Source organism: Acromyrmex echinatior, chromosome 17 (assembly GCF_024713525.1).
Source record: "Acromyrmex echinatior isolate Ae372 chromosome 17, ASM2471352v2, whole genome shotgun sequence".
NCBI lineage: Eukaryota > Metazoa > Arthropoda > Insecta > Hymenoptera > Formicidae > Acromyrmex > Acromyrmex echinatior.
In genome coordinates this window covers 8410889-8434711 of record NC_141868.1, presented here as the reverse complement: position 1 = coordinate 8434711, position 23823 = coordinate 8410889, and the positions used below count along the sequence as shown (strand labels likewise).

The 23823-nt window shown below is 28.7% G+C and overlaps 3 protein-coding genes across 6 annotated transcripts in view; all 3 read left to right on the top strand.

Annotated features, from left to right (window-relative positions):
• Positions 1-23823, top strand: part of LOC105145436 (oxysterol-binding protein-related protein 2) — a 49106-nt gene that overhangs the window by 9750 nt on the left and 15533 nt on the right. The gene's annotated exons all lie outside the window — the stretch shown is intronic.
• On the top strand, positions 336-22060 carry LOC105145435 (acyl-CoA Delta-9 desaturase). 4 transcript variants are annotated; one of them, XM_011054949.2, is made up of 6 exons: positions 336-462; positions 13927-14235; positions 14644-14774; positions 14841-15046; positions 16166-16351; positions 16924-22060. In XM_011054949.2, exons 2-6 carry the CDS (start codon positions 13971-13973, stop codon positions 17195-17197), a joined length of 1062 nt encoding a protein of 353 aa, XP_011053251.1. In that variant the 5' UTR covers positions 336-462; positions 13927-13970; the 3' UTR covers positions 17198-22060. The 4 variants fall into 4 exon arrangements, with proteins under 4 accessions (XP_011053251.1, XP_011053249.1, XP_011053250.1 ...); XM_011054947.2 differs by having other exon boundaries at positions 13915-14235; XM_011054948.2 differs by having other exon boundaries at positions 338-462; positions 13902-14235.
• On the top strand, positions 22041-23823 carry Taf9 (TBP-associated factor 9). Its single transcript, XM_011054945.2, has 3 exons — positions 22041-22179; positions 22299-22748; positions 23543-23823. The coding sequence occupies exons 1-3, from the start codon at positions 22041-22043 to the stop codon at positions 23686-23688; spliced, it is 735 nt and encodes a 244-aa protein (XP_011053247.1). The 3' UTR covers positions 23689-23823.

Sequence of the window (23823 nt, the reverse complement as noted above, 5' to 3'; positions counted from 1 at the left end):
TTTCAGTTGCTTTTGTATTATTATTACAGAACAGTGTAGGTAATATTTTAAAATTTACATTAGAGCCATCAGATAAAAAGATTGATTTATGTTATTATATAAAAATTATGTCTTTCGTGTTTATATTCACTTTTGGAATGCAACGTTTCGTGAACGTCGTATTTGTTAAAGTTCAGATCCATTTTTGTCAGTGAATGTATAATTTTACTAAAAAACAATGAGTAAATGATACAAATATGTTACATTTTAATCCATAACTCATTCTCTCTTATACATACAATAGATATTTGAATTAATTAATAATCATAGACTTTTAATTGGCAGTATAAATGAGATGATAATAACATCGGAGCATATTATAAGAAGTAATGTTTATATAAGAGCGATTTATCATTAAAAAGCTCAGTTATTTTTCACTTACAACATAAACGGTACTATAATTACTGCGAATATCAACATCAGGTATAGTCGATATAATAAGCGTAAAAGTTAAAAATAAATATACGAAAAGAAGGTAAAATAGTAATTAGTTAATAATTAAAGTTAACAATTAAAGAATAAAATTAAAAAGTTAATAATTTTTAATTTTTAATATGTTAACTTTTAACTTCAACTAATTACGTAAAACACATAAATTTTATCTTATTAATTTTTTCAAAGTTAAAGTTTTTTTATTTTTGTTTGTGAACACACATCGTTCTTCTTATAAAATAATTTTAAACAAGTAAAAAAGTCCAATGATTATAATGAGCGTAATATCTTGCTACTTCAACTATTTGCATTTCTTTCAAGTTAAAAAAAAAGAAAACAAAAAGTTATTTTATTTAAAAAAATTGTATTTGTTAAAATTTAATTAAGTAACACACATACACACACACGCGCACGCACATAAGTATTCAAAATATTAATTTTTCAAATTTAAAAAAATCTATTTAAAATTCTTATATATATTCCATAAGGGTGGGATATACGTCTTATAAAAGATTACAAATAATGTTTAGAAATGATACGTAAAATAAAAAAATAACTCATTAAATATGTTTATGAAATTTTATTAAATATAGATAAGATTTATTTTTTATTGAAAAACATCTGTACCACATTTAAAATCCGGATTAAGCTATTTTTGCATCAAATATATATTAAAGAAAACCGAAATTTTAATTTAAAAATCGTTCACTACTGACCTCTAAATCTTAATATTTTTTGATAAAAATTTATGGGGATTCTTTTAGCATGAAATGAAAATTTTTGAGAAACCAATTTTTAAAAAAATATCTAATATATATTAGATTGACAAGAAAAAAGATATTTTTTTAAAAATCGGTTTCTTATCTCAAAAATTTGTTAAAATAATCAAAATTTGTAAAAATAAAGAAAAAAGATATTTTTTTAAAAATCGGTTTCTTATCTCAAAAATTTTCATTTCATGCCAAAAAAATCCTCATAAATTTCGAATTGAAGGGTCGATTTTAGCAAGGTTCCAAGCGTTCGAATGAGTCGTTACTCCCCTCAAATTGTAAATCTGTTCATCCAGAACAAGATCCAGTTGAAATTTTTCCGTGACCTTCTGCAGGGCGTTTAAAAGATGTACTTAACTGGATTATAAAACGTTTTTAAGGATAGAAAAAATTTGTTTACAAGTTCTAAAGAATATCGCTTTCTGGTTTTGACATCTTCAAATCAAATATCTCAATTTGACAATAAAAAATATTTTATTAGAAAATGATAATGAAATAAATGAAACAGTAAAAAAAAGTATGATTTAAATAATTGAAATAAAGGACGTATTATGTATTATATTTTTTTGTGTATTCATTTCATTTTCTAATAAAGAATTTTTTATTGTCAAATTGAGGCTTACATGCTTACATACATACATGTATTACAGAAGAAAGAAAAAGAAATACATAATAATACGTTTACGTATTTATACTTAAAAGTTTTTTTGCAACCACCAGTTATATATTTTCAATACATTTTGTAACGCGCAATTCTTAACATATTGTCTGCATCGCATAATATTAGTAATATCTATAGATTAGTTAAAGATTCCATGTCTTCGTAAATTATAAAGTCTCGATGTACATGCGTTCTCATTCATCGTCCAGAAGCAAGTTCTACAACCATATTCATTTTTTGCGTTCCTTGACGTATATAATATTATCATCTTCAAATATCGCCATAATTAGGCGTTTCGCTTGGCTATGGGACTATCCCGTCTTCCCATCACAATCCATAGTGGTAAACAATCAACCAGGAAGCGCAAGACCTGTTGGATCTTGTTAAAAATTTCCATGGTACGGGACTCGTAAAAATATAATGCGTGAGAACGGTCCCCTGTTTCAGCACCGCCAGCTTCCTTCACGATAAATTTCTTGTTAACAATAAAGAAGATTGCGGTCAATTGCGTATTGTAGATTTTATATCGTGTTGTAACGGAGAATGCACTTAGGTGATTTTGCATAGCTTTGGTTAACGAATTATACTGAACTACCCGATCGTGTATGATGAGACAATAGGTTGTTGTATTTGCAGGCATGTTCTCCTTACATTCAAAATCTAATCGCACATCCACGGTGCCACTCTTGACTGATTAAAATAAAAAGTTTTAGAATAATTGGGCACAAATTACAATTCTTGGTTCGTAAGAATTATATAAAAAATTTCATTATATCGTAATGAAGTTAATTCTACAAATATTATGTTAAAATACGAATCGAGAAGAATTAAGTTGTTAATTTGTGTATGCACATTACATGCAATTCTGTCATAATTATCTTTTAGCGTTAATCTTATGATTTCACGATTAACATAATTTACAGATAGTTTTAGTTAATTAATTTCTTTAATTAAATATTGTGCACATTTGTTGACGTTATTAATCAGAGATTCTAAATGTTTCAAATGCATATTTATACATTTTACAATGCTTTGCAATCCGAAGAAGATAGTTTCCTGTATCACAATTATCACTGCGTGGATTCTTCGTTTCTTCGTCGGTAGTGTTGTATCCAATGTTATCTCTTTTTCCCGGAGATCTTATTTATTTAAATTAATATTTTAATCTCAAATGTTTTTTTACCTTAAAGATTAATTTGAATGAGTTGTTTTTTGTCATTAAACATCTACTTATATTAATATTTCTCGTCATATTAATTTTTTAATTGTGGTCATATTGAAAATCTCTCTAATATAAATTGTATTATTTAGAACAACCTTAAAAGTCGCTTAAACGTCCGGCTATTAGGACATTTACCTTAACAATGATATTATTTCAATTTATGTGATTGTGCATTAAGTTCGATAAATCGAATTAAAGCAACAATCTACAAAACTGATAATTGTGGTTGTGTTCCAAAATTCACTGCCAGCGCTGAAAATCTATAGTTTAATTTATGTATATTATACATTTTCAGCATTAATAATGAATTTTGGAACAAAGCCGAATTTGTATATTCACATATAAATATTACTGAGCATCAAAATCCACTTTGATCAAAAACGGTTTTCTTCTCTATCATATACATTTCACTTAATATTATAAAATTCTTATTTTATCTATAACATAAAAAAAATATAATTTTGATAACAATGATGTAAGCACTATATATAACTATCGTAAAATGCTATTTCTTGTTGAAAATTAGTACCTTTCCGGTAAAAAATTTTTCATGTATGAATATATGTAAATGTTACGGGTTATGAGCCGCATAGTGGGCAAACATTGCCCGAGTTGCCAATTTGTACAATGTCAGTATTTCCTGCACTAAATTCCAGATACGTCCAGACATAAAATGTATTTAATCATATTTGTACAAATATGGACGTATAGAGTTTTACTTGAATTAAATTTGAGGCATATCAAAATCAAATATAGTTATATTTGGATTACCAATTTTTGGACATTGGTGAAATTTTCACATAAAAATCTATTTTGTATATGTCTGTAATTTTAGGTAATTAAGAATTTATCCGGAATTTACGATTAAATTATATCTGATTTTTATTTGAAAATACATAATAGTTCAAACAAGGATTTCCATTTTTAATATATTTAATCTATTTAATGTCTTGCTCAGTAAAAGTTATTACTATTTTTACTTGGAAATCTATTACTAATAAATTTCGAAAATAATTCGGAAATCCAGACGTAAAGTATCGGAGCAATATATTAAAAAACAGCTCATAGCAATCGGGCTTTGTCCAATGTAAAAAATGAAAAAAATCGAATACTATTAAGTTCTTGTATTTGAAAAGCAAATTAAAGCCGAGTCGGACACTGTTTACGGGGATTCTGCCCCATTACCTTCCAAATGTAAGAACTTAATCATGGCATGATATGATATAAGATTTTTTTCATTTTTACAAAAACACTGACATTGAGTGGTATAAATAACTGTCAAACAACAATTGAGTGTCCACAATGGCTACAATTTTTATAGGTATCTTTCAAACCATGATTATAGTACCAGAATGGTTTTGACGAATAATTTTCATGTTGAGGCAAAACTTTTCAAATGACCCTCGTATGTGGGCTTCCATGTACTAACGATTTAAAGTTAAATATGCCAATCCCATTTGTTCCATGGTTAATTGGAATATACCAGTATTTCCAATGAAGAGTATGATTAGGGTATATCTGGAAATTCACTTTGGAATATATTCGCTTTTACAAACAACAATTATAGTTTGGCCAAATGTATAAATTTAATTGTATCTGGCTATCCACTGCACAAAACGCCAATTTGACCAAATATGTGCCGACTCTCATTTGGAATTTAATGCAAGGTTGTCAACTTGCGGACTTTACTTGCGTTTGTAACATATATAAACATAAATAACATATATAAACATGTATTAAGAGTCATAAAAATTTATTATAATATTTCATCATTTGGGTTACTTCGATCATTATTAGACTGCGAATGTGGACAACATAATGAATCTAGAAAAATGAAAAGCAAGAAATCTTAACATTAATAGTTATGGCAATAGAAAAAAAAATCTTTAGCATTGTATGTAATACTTTTTGCCGATTATATTTCAAGCAGCCATCACATGGTGTTGCGATCATAGCTATGTCGATCTTTTATCTCAAAAATATATGTTTGTGTTTAAAATGCGTAAGCTTGCAAATTTTTCTGCATATATTTATCTTAAATTAATATTTTTAGTGCAAGAGACATAACATAAGGGCATTTTTTTATTGTGCAAATGCTATTTATGTTACAGTTGAACCACTTGTAAAACACACTAATGCGTCAGTCTGTCATATAACATTGCAAGAATCGCATATCATCACCAAAGATATCAAATAACACAATAAATAATACAGAAATACGAATTAATTCATTGTCTTTTCGGATTTAAAGATATATATTTATATATCGGATTTTTGAATTAATGGAAGAGGCTCAATTAGCGATTCAGAAAACAAAGAATACATATTATAAAGAAAGACAATAAAAAAATATCAAATAATGAAAAATGCCAAATGTACTATATCCATATTATTATCAGATTATTATAAAATATAGATGACTTATATACTAGACAATATACTATTAATTAATAATATTTAATTTTTTCATGTAATCTTTCTTTACATACATATAATTATTATATTATTTTTATATACATATAGTAGTTCTTTATATACATATAATTATAAAAATTTCTATTAACATAATGCTTTTTATGATTGTGATATCGTCATATAATTATAAAATAAATTTATGTTTTTACGTTCAAATATTTTCCCAATATAAACAAAATAATATACAAAATAATAACGAATATGTTACATAAATGTGTTTGACGAAAGTATTAATATTTGAGTCTTTTCCTTTTAAAATAAAGTTTTACTTACAAATAATTTTACAATTAGCTATTTCTATAATAATAATTGCTCAACCGGTAATTGTTTTATGAATAATTGCTAAAATAATTAATTCTTCGAGGTTATTAGTTGTAAGTAAGGACAAATCATCATTTGTTCTTACTTATGCAGTTTGAAAAGGTAGAATATGTAGATATTTAAAAAATTATAAATAGAATGTATACTTAAAAAGTTAGAAATATTGAAAAATACAATTTATTTTTAATACTGTGTTCTATTAAACAGCTGTTCCTTATCTTGTATGAACGAATTTAATTTTTAATTGTTGTTTATATAAAAAAAGAATAATGTCGAAGATGATATATTTAAAAAGATAACAAAAAGGATTAAATAAATAATGACACGAATCGCTTACCCAATAATAATCTTCCATATAAATTAAAAGTGCATATCCCTTCTTACATAACCAACACTTTAGTACTTAGTTACTGTCAACCTTTACATTTTCTTTTTAACAATTGCAAAATATAGACAACTATATTTTAATATCGGAATGATCTTTGCATCATACAAATTAAGTTAATTGTGACATACATAAAAAAGTTTTCGTTTTTCGACAATTATACAGGCACAAAAACATAATTTAAGTTAAGATTATCTGATTAATTTACATACAATTATTTATTAATCATGTATATTAGGAATTGGAATTCTTGTATGTATTGTTGAAAAACACGATATTAAGAAATTTCTAAAGTCGTCTGTATTACCGATTAATTCTGTATTCGCAATTTTTATATAATAATTACTTTTTTATAAAATAATGAGCCTATAATTGAGCAAATTAAGTTATTAACAATATATCATGAATTTATTATATGAAGAAATATATAGTATTGACATACAAAATTGAACGTTTTGGAACACACAAGTTCTTCTTTAGCAATGATATGAAAGAAATGATCGATCTCAAATTTACATTACGTATACAGTTTGTTGCAAATGGTTGTAAACGAAGCAATATATGTCCTTAAGCCTTGAACTCCTGTTTTTTAATAGTGCAAATCGATGACATCATTTTATGACTCGATTGGATAACGCTCGTCAATATTCAGTGTCGGAAAGTGAATCTGAATTGAAGTCCCGGTTATATTACCTATATTGTATAATATAAATATATGATGCAATAATAGACGTCATATGGTAAAATGTAATAAGTAATTAAAATAAAGTGAGATTTATATGAATAGAGTCAATTAGAATTATGTTATATTTGATATTAAATTAATTACCAAAAGTTAAAACAAGATTATTTTGAACAATAAAGATTAAGACTTGCATATGAAACAGATCAATTATAATAAAACGTCAGATTCGGTTGAACACAAAAGTTAAAATAACAGACCATAAACATTATAAGATAAAAATAAATAATAAATTTAAGGTTGAATACTTATTTATTTTTAGACGTGTGTTTTAATAGACAATCGTAAGATACGTACGTATCTAATTTCTATATTGATTGCGAATTATTGGATTTTAAGAGTTTATTTTATATTATCCTGAAGATGATTGCAAATAACAATCGTTGATCTTTTGTTTGTATGGATTAAAGGAAAAAAATTTTATATAATTATATATAGAGAGAGACACAAACAATAATTGTGTTCTAATTCTTATTTGCCTGAATTTATATTAATTAATATTAGTTTGTTATTATTGAGAGCTCTTTTTATTACTATTAAATATGTAATGTAGAAATATTATAGAAATCTTATTAAAAAAATGAGGAGGACAACACTAGCGGTACCGTTTCTGAATTAGAATAATTAAAATTTGTAATTTGATGGAATTCTTCTTTTCACGCCGAGCGGCGAGACATGTTATTGCGACATTCATCCATTTTCGTACGAACTAGTGCGTTCATACACACAAATAGGACATTTATGCATGTGTATGTACGTTCGCCTCAAAAGTTTCTCTCTTAGAGCATGAGCGGAAAAGTATATTCGTTAAACGATTAATTTCTTAACGCGGAGAAATAACTTAAAAGACTGAACATCTATGTAATCGTTTAAAACAATTAACGAATAAACTTAGAAATAGATGATATAATGAACATTACATCAATGACGAAGAGCGTGAGCGAATCGAATATTTCAATTATATAAATTGTCACACAGAAATTAAGCATTTTTTAAAACAAGTATTATAATTAATATGTTTTTATAATAATTTATATTAATGAGGATGACCTAATATAAGATCGAAACGTCTAACAAATACAATTATTATGGAGATGTGAGTCTCTGGAGTTCTCAAAATCTTGTCAAAAGAGACAGAATGCCTGATACGAATGACAAATAAAAATTTAAGAAACGAAGTCACATTTGCCTACATGTATGTAGACAAATATGATTCCGTTTCTGAAAATTTTAATTATGCGCAAAAGTGCAGATAGACAATCGAGTTGTAGGCAATAATACATGTAGGTAAACTTCGTTTTTTAAATTTTTATTTGTGTGCGAGTAGGCAATCAAGCTGTAAGCAATAAATTTGCAAGTAAAACGAGCCCCCGGCTGAAGCACCCCAAATTTTTGGCTATTACTAAAAAACCATCTTAAAATGTCAGAACGCTCTTTCAGTTCTTCTTTTATTTTTAAAATAAAAACGATAATTTAGAAACATTCGTAAACAACACACACAATCTCATCTTCCGCTTATTTAAATTTAACATCGATAATTTAACTAAAAAATATTCTAAAATCGATTTTAACAATATTTTAATAGAGTAGGGATACTAGGGGGATTCTAACTCAAGTCCTCACATCCCCTAAAGGGACGTGGGGTAAGAGAGGCTCGGAGGGAGGAAGCGCGGAGGAGAGAGCAACGCGGGAAAGTCCTCGGTCGGCGGCATCGCTGTTTACATAAATATAGGACTCCGGTCGATGGATTACATAAACATGATACGCATGATGACATTTCGCTATGCGTTCCGTATTTTTTCGTCATCCGCCGCCGCTGTCCTCCCCAAAAATGCATCGGTAACAAAGGCTTGCATACACTTACCGCATATACTTACCATCTCTCTTCCTTTTATCTTTCCCGCCGCGTCGTCGCTCCCGTTGTATCTTCTTCTCGCACGCAAAAATATTTTATCATACTTTTTTTTTATTTAATGCTTTAAATAAAGAGAAATTAATACGATCATAACCATCCGTCGCGGTACCATCGAGCGCAAAGATGGCGGAGCGCGTAATATGATAGCGCTGCGATAATAAGAAAGGAATGAATAATGTCATACACTCAGATATATAGTTTAAATATGCGTTTATTTTTATATATAACGTCATTTTACAATATATATGTAGTTCTTACAATATTTATAAGCAGGAACTTTAATTTAATTTAATTTAGTTAATTTTAAATTGAATTTTAAGCACCTGCTTCCGATTAGCAATAAAATGTACATTTACTTTTCACACTGTTTACAATATTATCTAAAGCATAAACTATTAACTCACACTTTATATTTGATTTTTTATTATAAATTTTGATTTCAGATTTTACAAAAAATCACAGCATCACATTTATCAATGATACATTTTTTATCTAAAATATATATTTGTTACAAAATATTTAAATTTTTCATTGACGATGCGTATACTGGTACAGTTCAGAATATACATTCTCGATGCAATGTTTGAGTTTGAATATGAAAATCACGGTTGACGGTTTCATATACAGACATGTTTCCCGCAGTGTTAATTTGACCACATTCATATCACGCATTTTTACGATTTCTATCACAAGAACTTAGATAATGATGAAGGTGCGATTGATTGCATGAACCGTTCATATCCGCGTGTCTTTCGATGAAAGCCTATCACATTGCACGAGGTAAGATTACGTTGTTACCTCGGTTGTCGCCAATTGCAATTTCCACAAAAGACACAGGTCCCACGACGATTCCGACATCCAGATTTTTTCTATATATAATAGAAAAAAGGGAAAACAGATAAACAAATTGTAGAGAAAAAGTATAAAAAAAAATTTATAAAATAAAAATTTACTGTTTATAAAATTCTTCATCTTGAATAGGAAGATAAAATTTCATGGAATCGTACATGCTTGGAAAGCGTTGCAGTAGCGGTCCGTCTGAACGACTGATGCATTGTCCAAGATCTTTCTAATAGCGTTTTCTCTTGGGATATACTGGAGTATAACCTAGTTGCGTGTAAGTGCTGCGTCAATGCTGCACTACAAAAATGTACATACACCATAGTGTACACTACTTTATGCTATCGTGTTTAATTCTGCTGCTGATTGATTTCCATTTTCAAATTTTTAATGTCACACTGGCTCTACACCGCCTCTTTGAGATCGTATAGAGCAAAACCCCACTTCGTGTATAAAATTTGCACTATACTATAGCCATAGAACACGTTACACTGAATGAGTTCACTTACCACCAGCCAAGGAAACGCTCTTACACTTTGTGGGCGATAGTGTTGCCAAGAGAAAACGTTATAAGTTTCGTTCCCTCTATCACATTTCTTCGGAAATGCATATGGTATTGTTCAACCGACACAAGCGAGAGATAAAAAATGCAAGCGCCGATATACGACAGCTTTGTTAGAGTAATAAAAGATTTTTTTTAAGGACATTCGACATGTTAATATGATATATTTCACGATGACATTATGAATGTAATTTTGATACATTGCGATGTTACCAAATAGTATGCATAATGATATAAAATTTAAAGATCGAGATGCAGTGCGACGTTGTTAAACAATGCGCATAATGATATATGTCCCGTCTGTTGTAGTCCTATACTTATCATAGTATTCACGCTCTCTTTTCTTTCCGTTATATTCTTTCCCACGTTCTCTTTTCTTGCTCACAATTTTATTAAATAAATATAGTATTTGTTTTATGACTTTTTAATGATATGACTTAGCAATGATTTTAATTTAACTAATTATAATAATATTTTTAGTGACGTAATATAATACAAATAGCTGAGTGTTCCTAATTATCAAACCATTAGAAACTATTATTGAGTAGCTATCGAATACTTATTGTACTACGTCGTACTACTGAACAGCTATCATATTATTAATTAATTCTAAAAAAACTATAGAGAAAAAAGATTCTTTTTCACTCGCGGTAAAAAGAAACAGGAATATGCAGGTTTCAAAGTTACGTGACAAGCAGATGATGTCATAGAAGGGAGCGAAAAAAATATTTTAGAATTGTGGAGGAAACCCAGAAAGAAATAGAAATTAGAATTATAATTTCTTATTATTCAATTTTTATTTTAATAATTTGATTAACTTATTTAAGAAAAAAATTGCGCGCCTTTTTATCATATATAATTGTAAACCACTGAATAGAGGCAGAGAAAAAGGAGACTGAAAATAATTTAAAAAATTCAGTAATATATTTAAATATCATATTATACATTTTTTTACAAAATATTAATTTATTTCTTACTTTAAATGTAACGCAATGTATACAATTTCACCTGAAACGCACATTACTAATTCACACTCCATGAAGTTTCGTCATAAACTTCACGCAATCTTTTAATGCATCACATTTATTGTTAATACAGTTTTGGCATATAGTAGTCATAAATTGTTGAAATGTATTCTCTCGCAGGCGATTTTATTAAAAAGATATAGTATTTATTTTACAACTTTTATGATGCGATTTTACAATAGAATAATATGAGCACAATTTTAATAATATTTTAATGGTATAAGTCGATCAGCCGGACGAACTTTCTTATTAAATAATTTAATATTACGAAGATATGAAGAAAGAATGAAGAAATGAGGGAAAAGATAAATTTTCAAAGAAATATATTTAATATTTAATTCAACATGTACAATATAATTTAAACCATAGACTATTAGTTCACATTCTATAATAGAATTTTTATGATAAATTTTGTGCCAAAAATTTTTTTTGTGCCATAAATTTGTTTGCAGTATCGCGTTTATTAGTAATATAATTTGTCTTAAAAATGATACAAAATATTTGAATTTTTCACTAACACCATGCATATATTGATTCAGTTTATAGCACGCATGCTCGACACATTTCTCGAGCTCAAATAAGAAGAGTTGGTTTCATGTACAAGCATGCACTATACAATGACAATTTTACATATCACATACTTTAACAAGTTCTATATTCAGATCTTAAATCAATGATGATGATGGGACATTAACTGCATTAATCGCTCAATATCTGCACATTTCTCGAAACGTCTTTCTACATATATATGAACATACGTATGTATAAACATATGTATATACGTATATTCAATATTGTGTATTTTATTTTTTTGCGGAGCACTGAATCTCTTAGACGTTCTCTCTCGCATCTGAGTCGTCTCTGAGCCTTCCCGCACTGCTATTGTATGCTACCGATTTACTACTTGTCCACTACTATTGTATTCAGTCTTGCATTCAATTTTCAATATTAATGTATCTTAAATTTATGCTACGTCATGTTACGTTTTTATATTTTGTAATGCAACTTTCGTACTGTATTGTAAATTTATGTTTTATATTCGCGTTTTTTATACTGTAATTCTTTACTCTCATTTTCTGGTAGGAGTTAAAGCAACAAACTTTGCTGGTGCCTCACCATTTTGTGCATCTGTACACTTAATTTTTCTTGTTTGACTCTGTAGTCGTCATATTTTTTTAATTAATTATTATAATTATTTTGTAAATAATGACACATATAGCACAAATAAATTAAATTAAGAATCAAATTAAATTAGATATGTACGTACACACGTACATATTGAATGAACGTATGTATGAATTTTTTTAACATTACCGTTCAAAAGTTAAAATAATTAATACATAATAATAACAATTGAGCAATATTATATACCATTACAAACATCTGAACCTCAATCGGGTCATTTTCAATATAAATACAGACAAATTACGATGTTACAAACTATAAGATATGAATCCAAGCAATGATCGTGTCATTTTGTTTATTTGATCCCTGTAGTTGCTTTTTTCACGTGGATCTTTGAAATTTTTCTGATTGCAGAACTTGTTACAATACACGTTGCGTATAATGCAAAATTGTCATAACTTAATACATGTCTGTATGTACATGAAGCCATCAACTGTATTTATTATGTTCGAACTGAAATATTGCTTAGAGCACGTATACTTTGAACTGTATCAATATGTAAACAGTATGAATGAAAAAATTGAACAATTTTTTTACGCCAAAAGTTGTATTATCAGTAAATTCAGTGTTGTAAGTACTTTTCACAAAATTTATGATCAAGCTTCTATTATAGAATGTGAACAGTTCGCGCTTTAAATAATATTGAAAACCAGCAACTGATGAGTGAACATTGTTTTTCAAGAGGACATGTATGAACACACAATAATAATATAACATTTTATAATACTATTATTCTAGCCATGATTGCGTTTCAAGAATGGAGAGGACTTTATTGCACAGTTTATAGAATTGTTTAGTGTAATTGTATAAATTCATACTGAAATATTTAGGTAATAAAATTAACTTTGGTCGATTATAGGATTTCATTTACCTAATTGATGGAATTAAAATTTATTTATCTAATTATAAATTTTTTAATATAATTTAGCATATGTATATATAATTTAATGTATATATTATTTCTTGGTAAAATTTATTTATAAGCATGTCAAATCAGGAACAAATTATGTAAACAGCGATGCCACCGACCGGAAATCTGTCCTGCGCTGCCCTCTCCCCCGCGCCCCGCGTCCCCCTTAGAGGATCTTACAGTTAGATCTTATAGTTAGATCCTTAGAGGATCTTACAGTTAGTCAGTCTTCCTAGTATCCCTACTTAATAGATTTAAATAGGGACAAAACTCTACATTATTATGTATTATTATCAAATCATATTTTAACAACTAATGTTTTTCACATTGACATTCAGTGTAGGCTTATATGCTCCTTATTAATTATATTATTTTAATTATTGATTTGAAAAAAAAGTTGAGAATTATCTGTTATAGTTATTTGTTATAGTTTCTTTAATAGCGTGAAGCAGATTTCTTGAATTTTCGATCGAATAATTCGAAAAGATGGCGCCAAATATTTTAAGCACAGATTCAAAAACACTCACGGAGAAAGATTTACAAAATGAGGAATCTTCGATTATTACAAAGACAATAGATAAAAATAACAAGCAAAATAGAAGCGAGAGCTATATAAAAAGGCTATATGAAGACTGGTTTAAGACAGAGCCCAAATGGTTTAACATCGTATCTATTTGTTTCTTCCACTTGAGCTTCGTATATAGCTGTTTTACTTTTAACTTTTTTGAAAATCTGATGACGACTGCTTGGTGTAAGTATTCTTTGAAAAATTCTTTCATTAATTTGATTCCTTGATATTGTAAAAAAACTATATAATAAAAAAATAAAATTTAAATCATCAACGAATTAATCATTAAAATTGTAATGCATGTTTATAAAAAATGCCACAGTCGTTTTTAATTTTCTGACAGCTGCAGATTTAAAGACATTTGATTAGACTCACGCGATTGAAAAGAGCAATAGAAGCTTAATAATAAACCAGTAAATTGCTGTTAAAAATTTCTCATTTCTATCGTACCATATCGATTATGTCATAAATCATATTGAATTGTCAAATCAGTAAAATCCATGCTACTTACATGGTGCTCTTAAGAAATACGGATTATTATTCACAATTTTAAAGCATTTCTAGTTGCATTCGTTGCTTTTTTGTTTTAAGTATGCTGGCTGATTGTAATAACAGGCTTTGGTATCACCGGCGGTGTTCATCGTTTATGGACCCATCGATCTTATAAAGCAAAATGGCAGCTTAGAATTATATTGGCCATCTGCTATGTTACAGCTGGCATGGTAAATGAACGTTTATAATTACGTTTCAAGACGAAAGAATTTTTCTTTACAATTATATCCTTTTAGAATGACATATTCGAATGGGTGCGAGATCATCGGGTGCACCACAAATATACTGATACGAATTCGGATCCGCATAACAGTAGGCGAGGATTCTTTTTTTCCCATGTGGGTTGGTTGATGATGAAGAAACATCCGGATGTGATCCGATGTGGTCGTGAAATCGACATGAGCGATATATTGGCTGATCCTATTGCTGTATTTGCTATCAAGTAAGTTTGTGTAGGGAGTTATATAAGTTATACGAAATAGTTTTATATTGAAAAAGACAAAAGAATATAAGAAGAAAGAAAGATATTACGAAAATGTTTTTACCATGCTTTCGGAAAATGTGTATATTTATAATTATGATATTTTTATATAGTCTTCTCTACTTCCCCGAACATAGGATATTTATGAAATTATACAACCAAATCTTGTATAAAATTTGTAACTTGCATTTATAAGGGCATATTTGCAAAAACAGATGTAGAAACTTTAATATCTTCTAAAATATTGATCATTTTTGTGTTAGATTTCGTCATATGTTTTCATGAATGTTGTCCTATAGGAGTTTGATTCATATTGAAAGCATATATTTAGTATTCCGATATTTTTTGCAACCTCTCCTGGTAAAAATTTTTCTCATAATTTTTATACAAATTGGAACATTTTTCAGAAATACTCAGAAATATTTGAAAAATTTACATCTTCTCTCAAAAATTTTAACAAATGAATTCTGAAATATTTTGAAATTTCTCATCCCATAATTTCTAAAAAATATTTTAAAATTTTTTAGATTTTATAACATTTCATTAGAAATTATACTTACAAAAAATCTTAAAAATCTTACAATATTTCATAATTAACATACATGAAAAATTCTGAAGAAAATGTAGATTTTTTGAGAAGTGTTCCAATTCGTATAAAAAATGTGAGAAAGTTATAAAATTATATAGAAATTCTGAAAATATAAAGAAAATATTTTTTTATATAAATTTTTTTACGTAAGATATAAAACTGTGAAAACTACACACCGTAATTAATTAATGCTAAACTATAATAGTAATAAGACTCAATAAATTAAAAAAACAGAAAAACAAAGGGCTACAAGCCTAAGATTAATCGTTATAAATTAAAATTTTAAACCTAAACATGTCATCTAGTTAAAATATAAAACTTTAATTTGCTGGTAACAAACAAAACAAATCAAACGTTTCGATCCCTGTTGTTACCTGTTTTAACTAGATGACATGTTTATTTATTAACGATTTAAAATTTTAATTTATAACGATTAATCTTAGGCTCGTAGCCCTTTGTCTTTCTGTTTTTTAATTAATGCTATTTTCCAGATATTTTTCGATATTAAAATTACTATTCGCTTTCCTACTTCCGATGATGATACCTGTGTATGCATGGAATGAGACTTGGTCTAGAGCTTTCGTGTCACAGATTTTTATTCGTTACGTTTTTGTTTTAAATATCACATGGAGCGTCAACAGTGTGGCTCATATCTGGGGCCCAAAGCCATATGATGCGTAAGCAAATAATTAATATTAAAATTATTCACATATAAATTTGATCCAAAAAATCTAAAACTTTTGCCATTCTGTATCGCTTAAAAATCATTTTATATTGTCTTTGAGCATCTTAGAGAAATGACTATATTTTCAATCTCATCGTATTGCCTAAGAATGGACGATGTTTATATTATATTGATATACAATTAGAAGAAACAAGTTATGTTTGTCTATAATCTACATACACAATCCAGAGGAATATATGGTTATCGATTACAACATTCTTATAACATTTATTTTATATTAAGCGAGATTGCTAATTAATACTGCGATCGAGAGTGAATTTTGATTTTTATATATCTTATCTATGTAATATTTCCACCGTTATTTTTGTTAACATTGATAATGATCCAACAGGGATCGAAATGTTTGGTTTTGTTTTGTTTGTTACCGATAAATTGAAGTTTTATATTTTAACTAGATGACATGTTTATTTATTAACAGTTATAAATTTTAATTAATCTTAGGCTCGTAGCCCTTTGTCTTTCTGTTTTTTAAAAATAATTTTGTCATGTTTATTTTAATGATAGGGAATTGAAAGCAACGCAAAGCTTATTCGTCAACTATGTTACGGGCGGTGAAGGATCGCATAATTATCACCATACTTTCCCATGGGACTACAAGGCTTCCGAGTTTAATGAGTTCCTAACCACGCAAAACCTTAATTTCTTTTCGAAAATCGGCTGGGCGTATGATTTCAAAGAAGCGTCGAAGGAGCTTGTAAAGACCGTTGCGATGAATAGAGGTGATGGAAGTCATTCTTTGTGGAAAGCTGTGCCATATCCAGCTAGTAAAATTGAATAATAAAAATAACAAAGAATTGTCTCATGGTAACGAGTTTTTTGGATCAGTTAACAACAAATGTACGCGATCAAGATAATTTACTTAAATTGATTTAAAATAATATATCAAGTTAATAATGTTATATAATAATATAATAACAATGTTAAAATATAAATTTGTTTTTTAAACTTCCCAGTAGCACATTACATTCAGGAAATATCTATAAAATGTATATGAACCAATAGGTGCTACTTAGGCTGTAACATATCAGTAGAAGTAGAGATATTGTGTATATATATATATATATATATATGTGTGTGTGTGTGTGTGTGTAATTTACAAAAATCCGCGATTAAGTTTATTACGAACTGTTTTATTGTCATCTTATTTAAAGCGTGGAAAATTACAAAGAGAGAAGATTACTTAGGGAGAGATGTCAAGTAGTAGCCAAGTAGCAATAAAATTAATAGAATTTTTATAAAAGTGTTAACTTTTCTTATTTGTTAAAAACACGTTTGTAACGTTTAGTTGAATTTGGCGTGAAATACCTAGCGTATAGGCGCAAAGAGAATACTTTACTTCAGGCAGCTAGTAGGTCTCATTTCAAAATAAGAATTTATAGATATAGAGTCTCAAACCTTTTTCGAGATTAAATTGTTCTTAATGACTTGTTCTGAACGCCGTTATAAAGTGCTTACAAAACCATAAAAACCTTTTATACTACGTCGTCTGAAAAAAAAAACGTTGTTTCCATACATATACTGATTATTGCGAAGAATATTACTAAGGCCTCGGTAAATTAAAGGACGTAAAACTTAGGACGCTCGCACGAAATATTAGAGATTCCGGCCGAGATAATATTTTTCGCAATAAATAAATTTATTTACAGATTTCCAACATACTAAGATTTTCTTAACAAATGCCTATTAAACATCAAAATTTAATTATGATATCAGTAGTTCAATTACGTTTTTAAGAAATTGGAAAAATTAATTTGGCGCGCAGTTAAAATGACTATAAAATAGTGTATGTGTGTACACATGTAGTATATATAAATTCACATTAAATTATTTAAATATTAAAGATCCAGCTTTGACCATTATGAGCTTTTATTTTCTATTTCTTACTGGTTGCGTTTTGGATATATACAGTGTCCAATAAAGATTCTTATTATTCATAAAACATTTTTATTCAAAATATTTTTTTATATTTTTCATTCGGAGATATTCGCATAGACATAAATGTCGATTTTTTTTTAGAATCAACGTAATGGCAAAACTTGAATGGAGTGTTCATATCTTCGATCAATGATGATTTTCTTATCGATCTCGCGAAAACGATCCAAGAATGGCTGTGTTCGGTTTTTACTGGCAGTACTGCAAAAACGTACTCATTACAGTGTACTGCCATAGTTGTTCTGAAATACTGTACTGTTTTTGATACAAATGTTACAGTGTATAAACGAATACTTCCGCAGTAGTTTCACAATCAGTGAATAAGTTTGTTAGAGATCGTTGTAAATGAATATACATATATTATATAATGGATAAAAAAATTAAAATATCAATATATATAGCTATGGTAGAGGCTATAATGCTTGTAAGACTTGTTAAGATTAAGGATTCTTATTTTCATATATCGATTAGCTTCTAGTTCATAAACCTCTCGATATCGCGATCAGAGATACTACAGATACATGATTGCAGTAATCGGGACATAGATGCATTTGTAGTATTTCAAACTATGACGAAAATAACTTATTACCGCGAGAATAAGATCTAGCTAATTATATATGTGTGATAATTTAAACAATATTAAGAATCTTTATTTTAGACCGCATATGTGAGAAACACAATCAATACTAGAAATTAAAAATGCCTACGAGCTAGGACGCTCGTACGGAATACAAGAGATCCGGTTTCAAGTTCCGCCCGAAGTACTATTTTTTGTAATAAATTTATGAACAGTTTCAATATATTAACATCTTTATAATATGACACTTGATGGTAGTATCAAATTATGAAAATTACTTGTCAATTTATTTCGCGATTACTAGAGTAATTTTAATTGCGTTATAAGTCCGGAAAAACAATTCGACGCGCAGTTTGAAAAGACTACAATATAGTACATATACAAGTGTATATATTAGTAATTCAAGGTTGAATTATTTAAAGCAATGAAGATCCAGCTTCGACCGTAATATGCAAAATTTCTAGTATTGATTGTGATAATTTAGTTGCTACTAAATCATACAGCACAAATAATGTAACAATTTATTTCGATAAATGTAATATCTCTGACCGCGATATCGAGAGGTTTATGAACTAGAAGCTAATCGATATACGAAAATAAGAATCCTTAATCTTAACAAATCTTACAAGCATTATAGCCTCTACCATAGCTATACTGATATTTTAGTTTTCTTATCCATTATATATTATGAATATATGGATTATCAATCGGAAATAGCGTTAACCTTCCTGAAAATGATATTTAATTGCTTAAAGCAAATCTGCTCGAGTAATTTGGAGAGGAAAGAAGAAATAGAAATAGAGCGAAGTGAGAAGGGATAAAAAAGGAGGAGATGAAGAGAAGTTTCGATTTTTGAGAATTGGAAAAATTACTAATTGCTTCCAGGAGATTGGAAAAGTGTTGCAAGATAAGAAGTGATTGAAAATATAAAAAAGAGATAATCAAAATATTGTGAATGAGAGGATTATATGTCCTGAAGATTCGTGCAGAAGTGAGTTTTGTGCGCTTAAAGATATTAAACATCGATAGTCATGATAAGAGCAAAGGTAAAGATTTTTATTTTTGAGATGTATAGTTAGACGATAGGAACAAACGGGATGACACAAAAATAGAAGAAGAACTTGAAAAAGAGTCAAAGGAGTATTTGTTGAGATGATAGGGGTTGAGCACATGAATTGGAAAGATGGATGAGAAGATAATATCGAGAAGATGGTGAGGCTCTGTGGAGAGAAATTTAATAGAAAGACCTATTTTCACGACGAATAATGGAAGTTGTGCCGTTATGAAGCTCTCTGTAATGCAGCCAGTCATACAGTTAATAAATATTATCTGTCTAAAATATTTTAACACTTAGTATTTACATTCAAAGATAGTAAAATATGATCTTTTACACTATAAAAATTATCTTTCACGGTTAGCCAAAGACGCGTAAACTAAACTATTAAAATTAATATTATTTAACCATATAAATCTTACTTGCCAATTTTTAATTTCATTTTCAATAATTTCTTTGAAAAATAAAAACATTTCATTTTAAGTGTTAATTATTTTCATGTTCCATTTTATATTTTAGCGAGTATGACATTCTTAAATTAAATTTAATTGACGAAGAGTAATTTCAATTACAAATTCGAAATATCATTAAAAATCATTAAAAATCATAAAATATCATTAAAAAGTGTATTTTTGAGATAAACATTTTAAATAATAAACATTTTTACGTAAAAATGAATTTTTAGTGCAAAAATGAAACTAAGAGGAACAACTTCCAATGCCCTTGATCTTGATAAATGTTATCCAGGTCATGATCCTGAACAACATTCAAGAGATTTTAACCATCGGTCGCTTAAGTAATGCTAATGCCAGCGATGCTGTAATTTTTAAGCCGTATAACTCGCAAAGTATTTATTAATAAAAAAATATTTTTTATAGTATTTTGAAAAACTCTCGAAGTAAACTATAAGAATATGTAATGAAAAATTGGAGATTCTATTTAAAAAATTCAAAGTAACCTTACCCTGACCTTGACAATATCATTCAAAATCAAACCAATGAAACCATCTTATGTCCCCCTCAAAGTAAAAAAACTTTCGACTGAAACATTTTTCGATTTAACTATGATGAAAGGGATAAATGGTATGCTCAATTTGCAAGCGTCTCTCTCTAAATCTCTGCCGTCGTGGATAGAGTAGGAATCTGAACGTTCCTCCTAAGAACGTTCCCGCAATAAAGGCACTCAAAAGAAATTTGAACGCTTTCTGGTTTTTATTGGCTCCGCACAATAAAAGGAACAGGGAATAGAGAACAATAGAGAACAGTGAATAAGAATTTCAATCTATCAGAAACTGTGTATCCCGCAATGCATGATTTCTGATAGGTTGAAATTCTTATTCTCTGTTCTCTGTTCCCTGTTCCTTTTATTGTGCAAAGCCCCTGACTGGGTGCACTCGAGTGGGGAATCTGAACCCAACATGGCACGCTTAATCGGGTTTAATAATATCCGTAGTTATGAAATTGGCCAATCACAGTTATATTCTTCCGAGGAACAGTTATGATTGGCCAATTTCATAACTACGGATATTATTAAACCCAATTAAGCGTACCGTATAGCAAAGGTTATAGACAGAGTTTTTAGCGTTTTCGGCTCGGCCGAGTTTGCACTAATCTAGGTTGAAGTAATGATGTTTCGTGCTCTCCTATTGGTAGAACGTGTAACGTCAACCAATAGCGAAGCATTTTCTAACCCAAGTTGGTGCCCGGTCGAACTGAAAACGCCATATATGAATGCACCTTCATTAAGGAGCACATACAAGCGTCAAGCAGCAGAGGCAGCAACTAATCAACGAAGCAATTTTTACAGTGGCGTAAAAAATATTGTTTTTACACCACTGCCCGTATCGCCCAGCTGATTGGTTGCTGTTTTCATTGCTTGACGCTTGACGCTTGCATGTGAATGCGCCTTTAGTACTCCGTAGGTTCCTTTCCAGTTTCACATTTCACAGCATAAATATACCTAACCTAAAAGATTCACTTCAGTAGTTCATTGTTTATTTACGGTGTTGTACGCGAAGTGCTTGTACAGTTTGCAGTGAAAAGTTATTTCAATTTCACGATGTCGGAAAAAACGAAAAACATGAGTCATGTCAAACATATTCCCAAAGATGCTCAAGTCATCATGTCAATTATGAAGGACATGGGAATAACAGATTATGAACCTAAGGTGATAAATCAACTATTGGAATTTACATATCGTAAGTTCTTTTTATTTCTTTTGTAATAACTTTATTTTGATAATTTTTAATTGATATTTTTTAACTATTTTACCATTTCAATTCTTGAAATTTATTTAATTAATGGAATTTTCATACAGGATATGTCACATGTATATTGGATGATAGCAAAGTATATGCCAATCATGCCAAAAAGAAGTTCATTGATTTGGATGACGTCAGACTGGCAGTCAAGATGCAACTAGAGCGTTCGTTCACAAATCCACCGCCCAGAGATGTTCTATTAGATGTGGCACGAACCAAGAATAATATTCCGCTGCCTTTTGTCAAACCAAATAATGGCCTCAGATTACCACCAGATCGATATTGCTTAAACGCACCGAATTATAGACTTAAAAATACGATGAAGAAGGTTGTTCAAAAATCTGGACACTCTTTAGTTGGCAATAATCAATCCGGTGGACAGCCAAGATCGAAAATAGAGGGAAATAAGACTAGTGTGTCGATTGTTAAAAGACCTGGCACACTTGCCACTGTTGCAAGAACACAAACTATTTCTATACCGAAACCTGTTTTGAAATTTTCCACAGGTAAGTGTTTTTTGATATTCATAATTATGTTAACTTCTTACTAATACATGTAATACTTACTTTATTATATTGCTTTAATATAAAATATTATGTCCTTTTTCTATTTCCAATGTCAGCTTCGTTCTGCCTACTGCAGTCCCATTACTCCACACCATTCCGTATTTCCTTTAAAACTCCAGCAAGTAAGATTTTAATATAAAAAAATACTGAACAACTGCAATTGGTATTACTAGAATTTGTATAATATTTATCTAAAATTAAAAGAATTTAATAACATTTAAAAAAGTTATATATTTAAATTTCCTGTTTATTCACCAGTACTATTCCAAATCAAATTGACATCAGGAGTGAGAAAATACAAAAATTCAAATATAAAATTATATTTGAATAGAAATATTCTTTTAATACATTAATACAATATTTCCAATCGATAGACTAGAATAGATTTGTATAATGTACCAAAATTTATCTTCTTGTTTAAGATTTATCTTCTTGTTAAATTAAATTATATTTATTTCTGTATATTATTAATTTAATAGTTTGTCACAGTAAAAAGAAGTCGTTTCATTTTGATTGCGTATACATAATTTATTTCTAGATGTATAGTTATTTATTAATTAATGAAATAAAGGAAAGTTTCATTTTTTAAGTTCTATCGATTGTGTTTTCTGACATCACAATCTTAGATGATAGTAGTCAACAATATTGAGTCAACAAAGAAGCTTTAAAATTAAATATAGCTGAAAATTTTTTAATTAAATCTCATATCTATATTCATACGAATATTTTTGTAGCGGCAACAAGTACTACAACAGTAAAAACACAAGTAACGAAACCGAAGATACAGATTACTTCCAATCAAACGTTGCCGAGCGTGAAAATGGAAACCGACGAATCATTGAAAAGAAAACGAGAGGAAGAGGATTACGATATGCCATAATTTTAAGTTCTGAATGCTATTCTGTTTTAATGATTAATATTCTCTAACATTCTATAATAATTCTATAATCCGTTTTTTGTTAAAATAATACAAAAAGAATATACAAAGTCTAATAAAATATAAGATTATATAAAA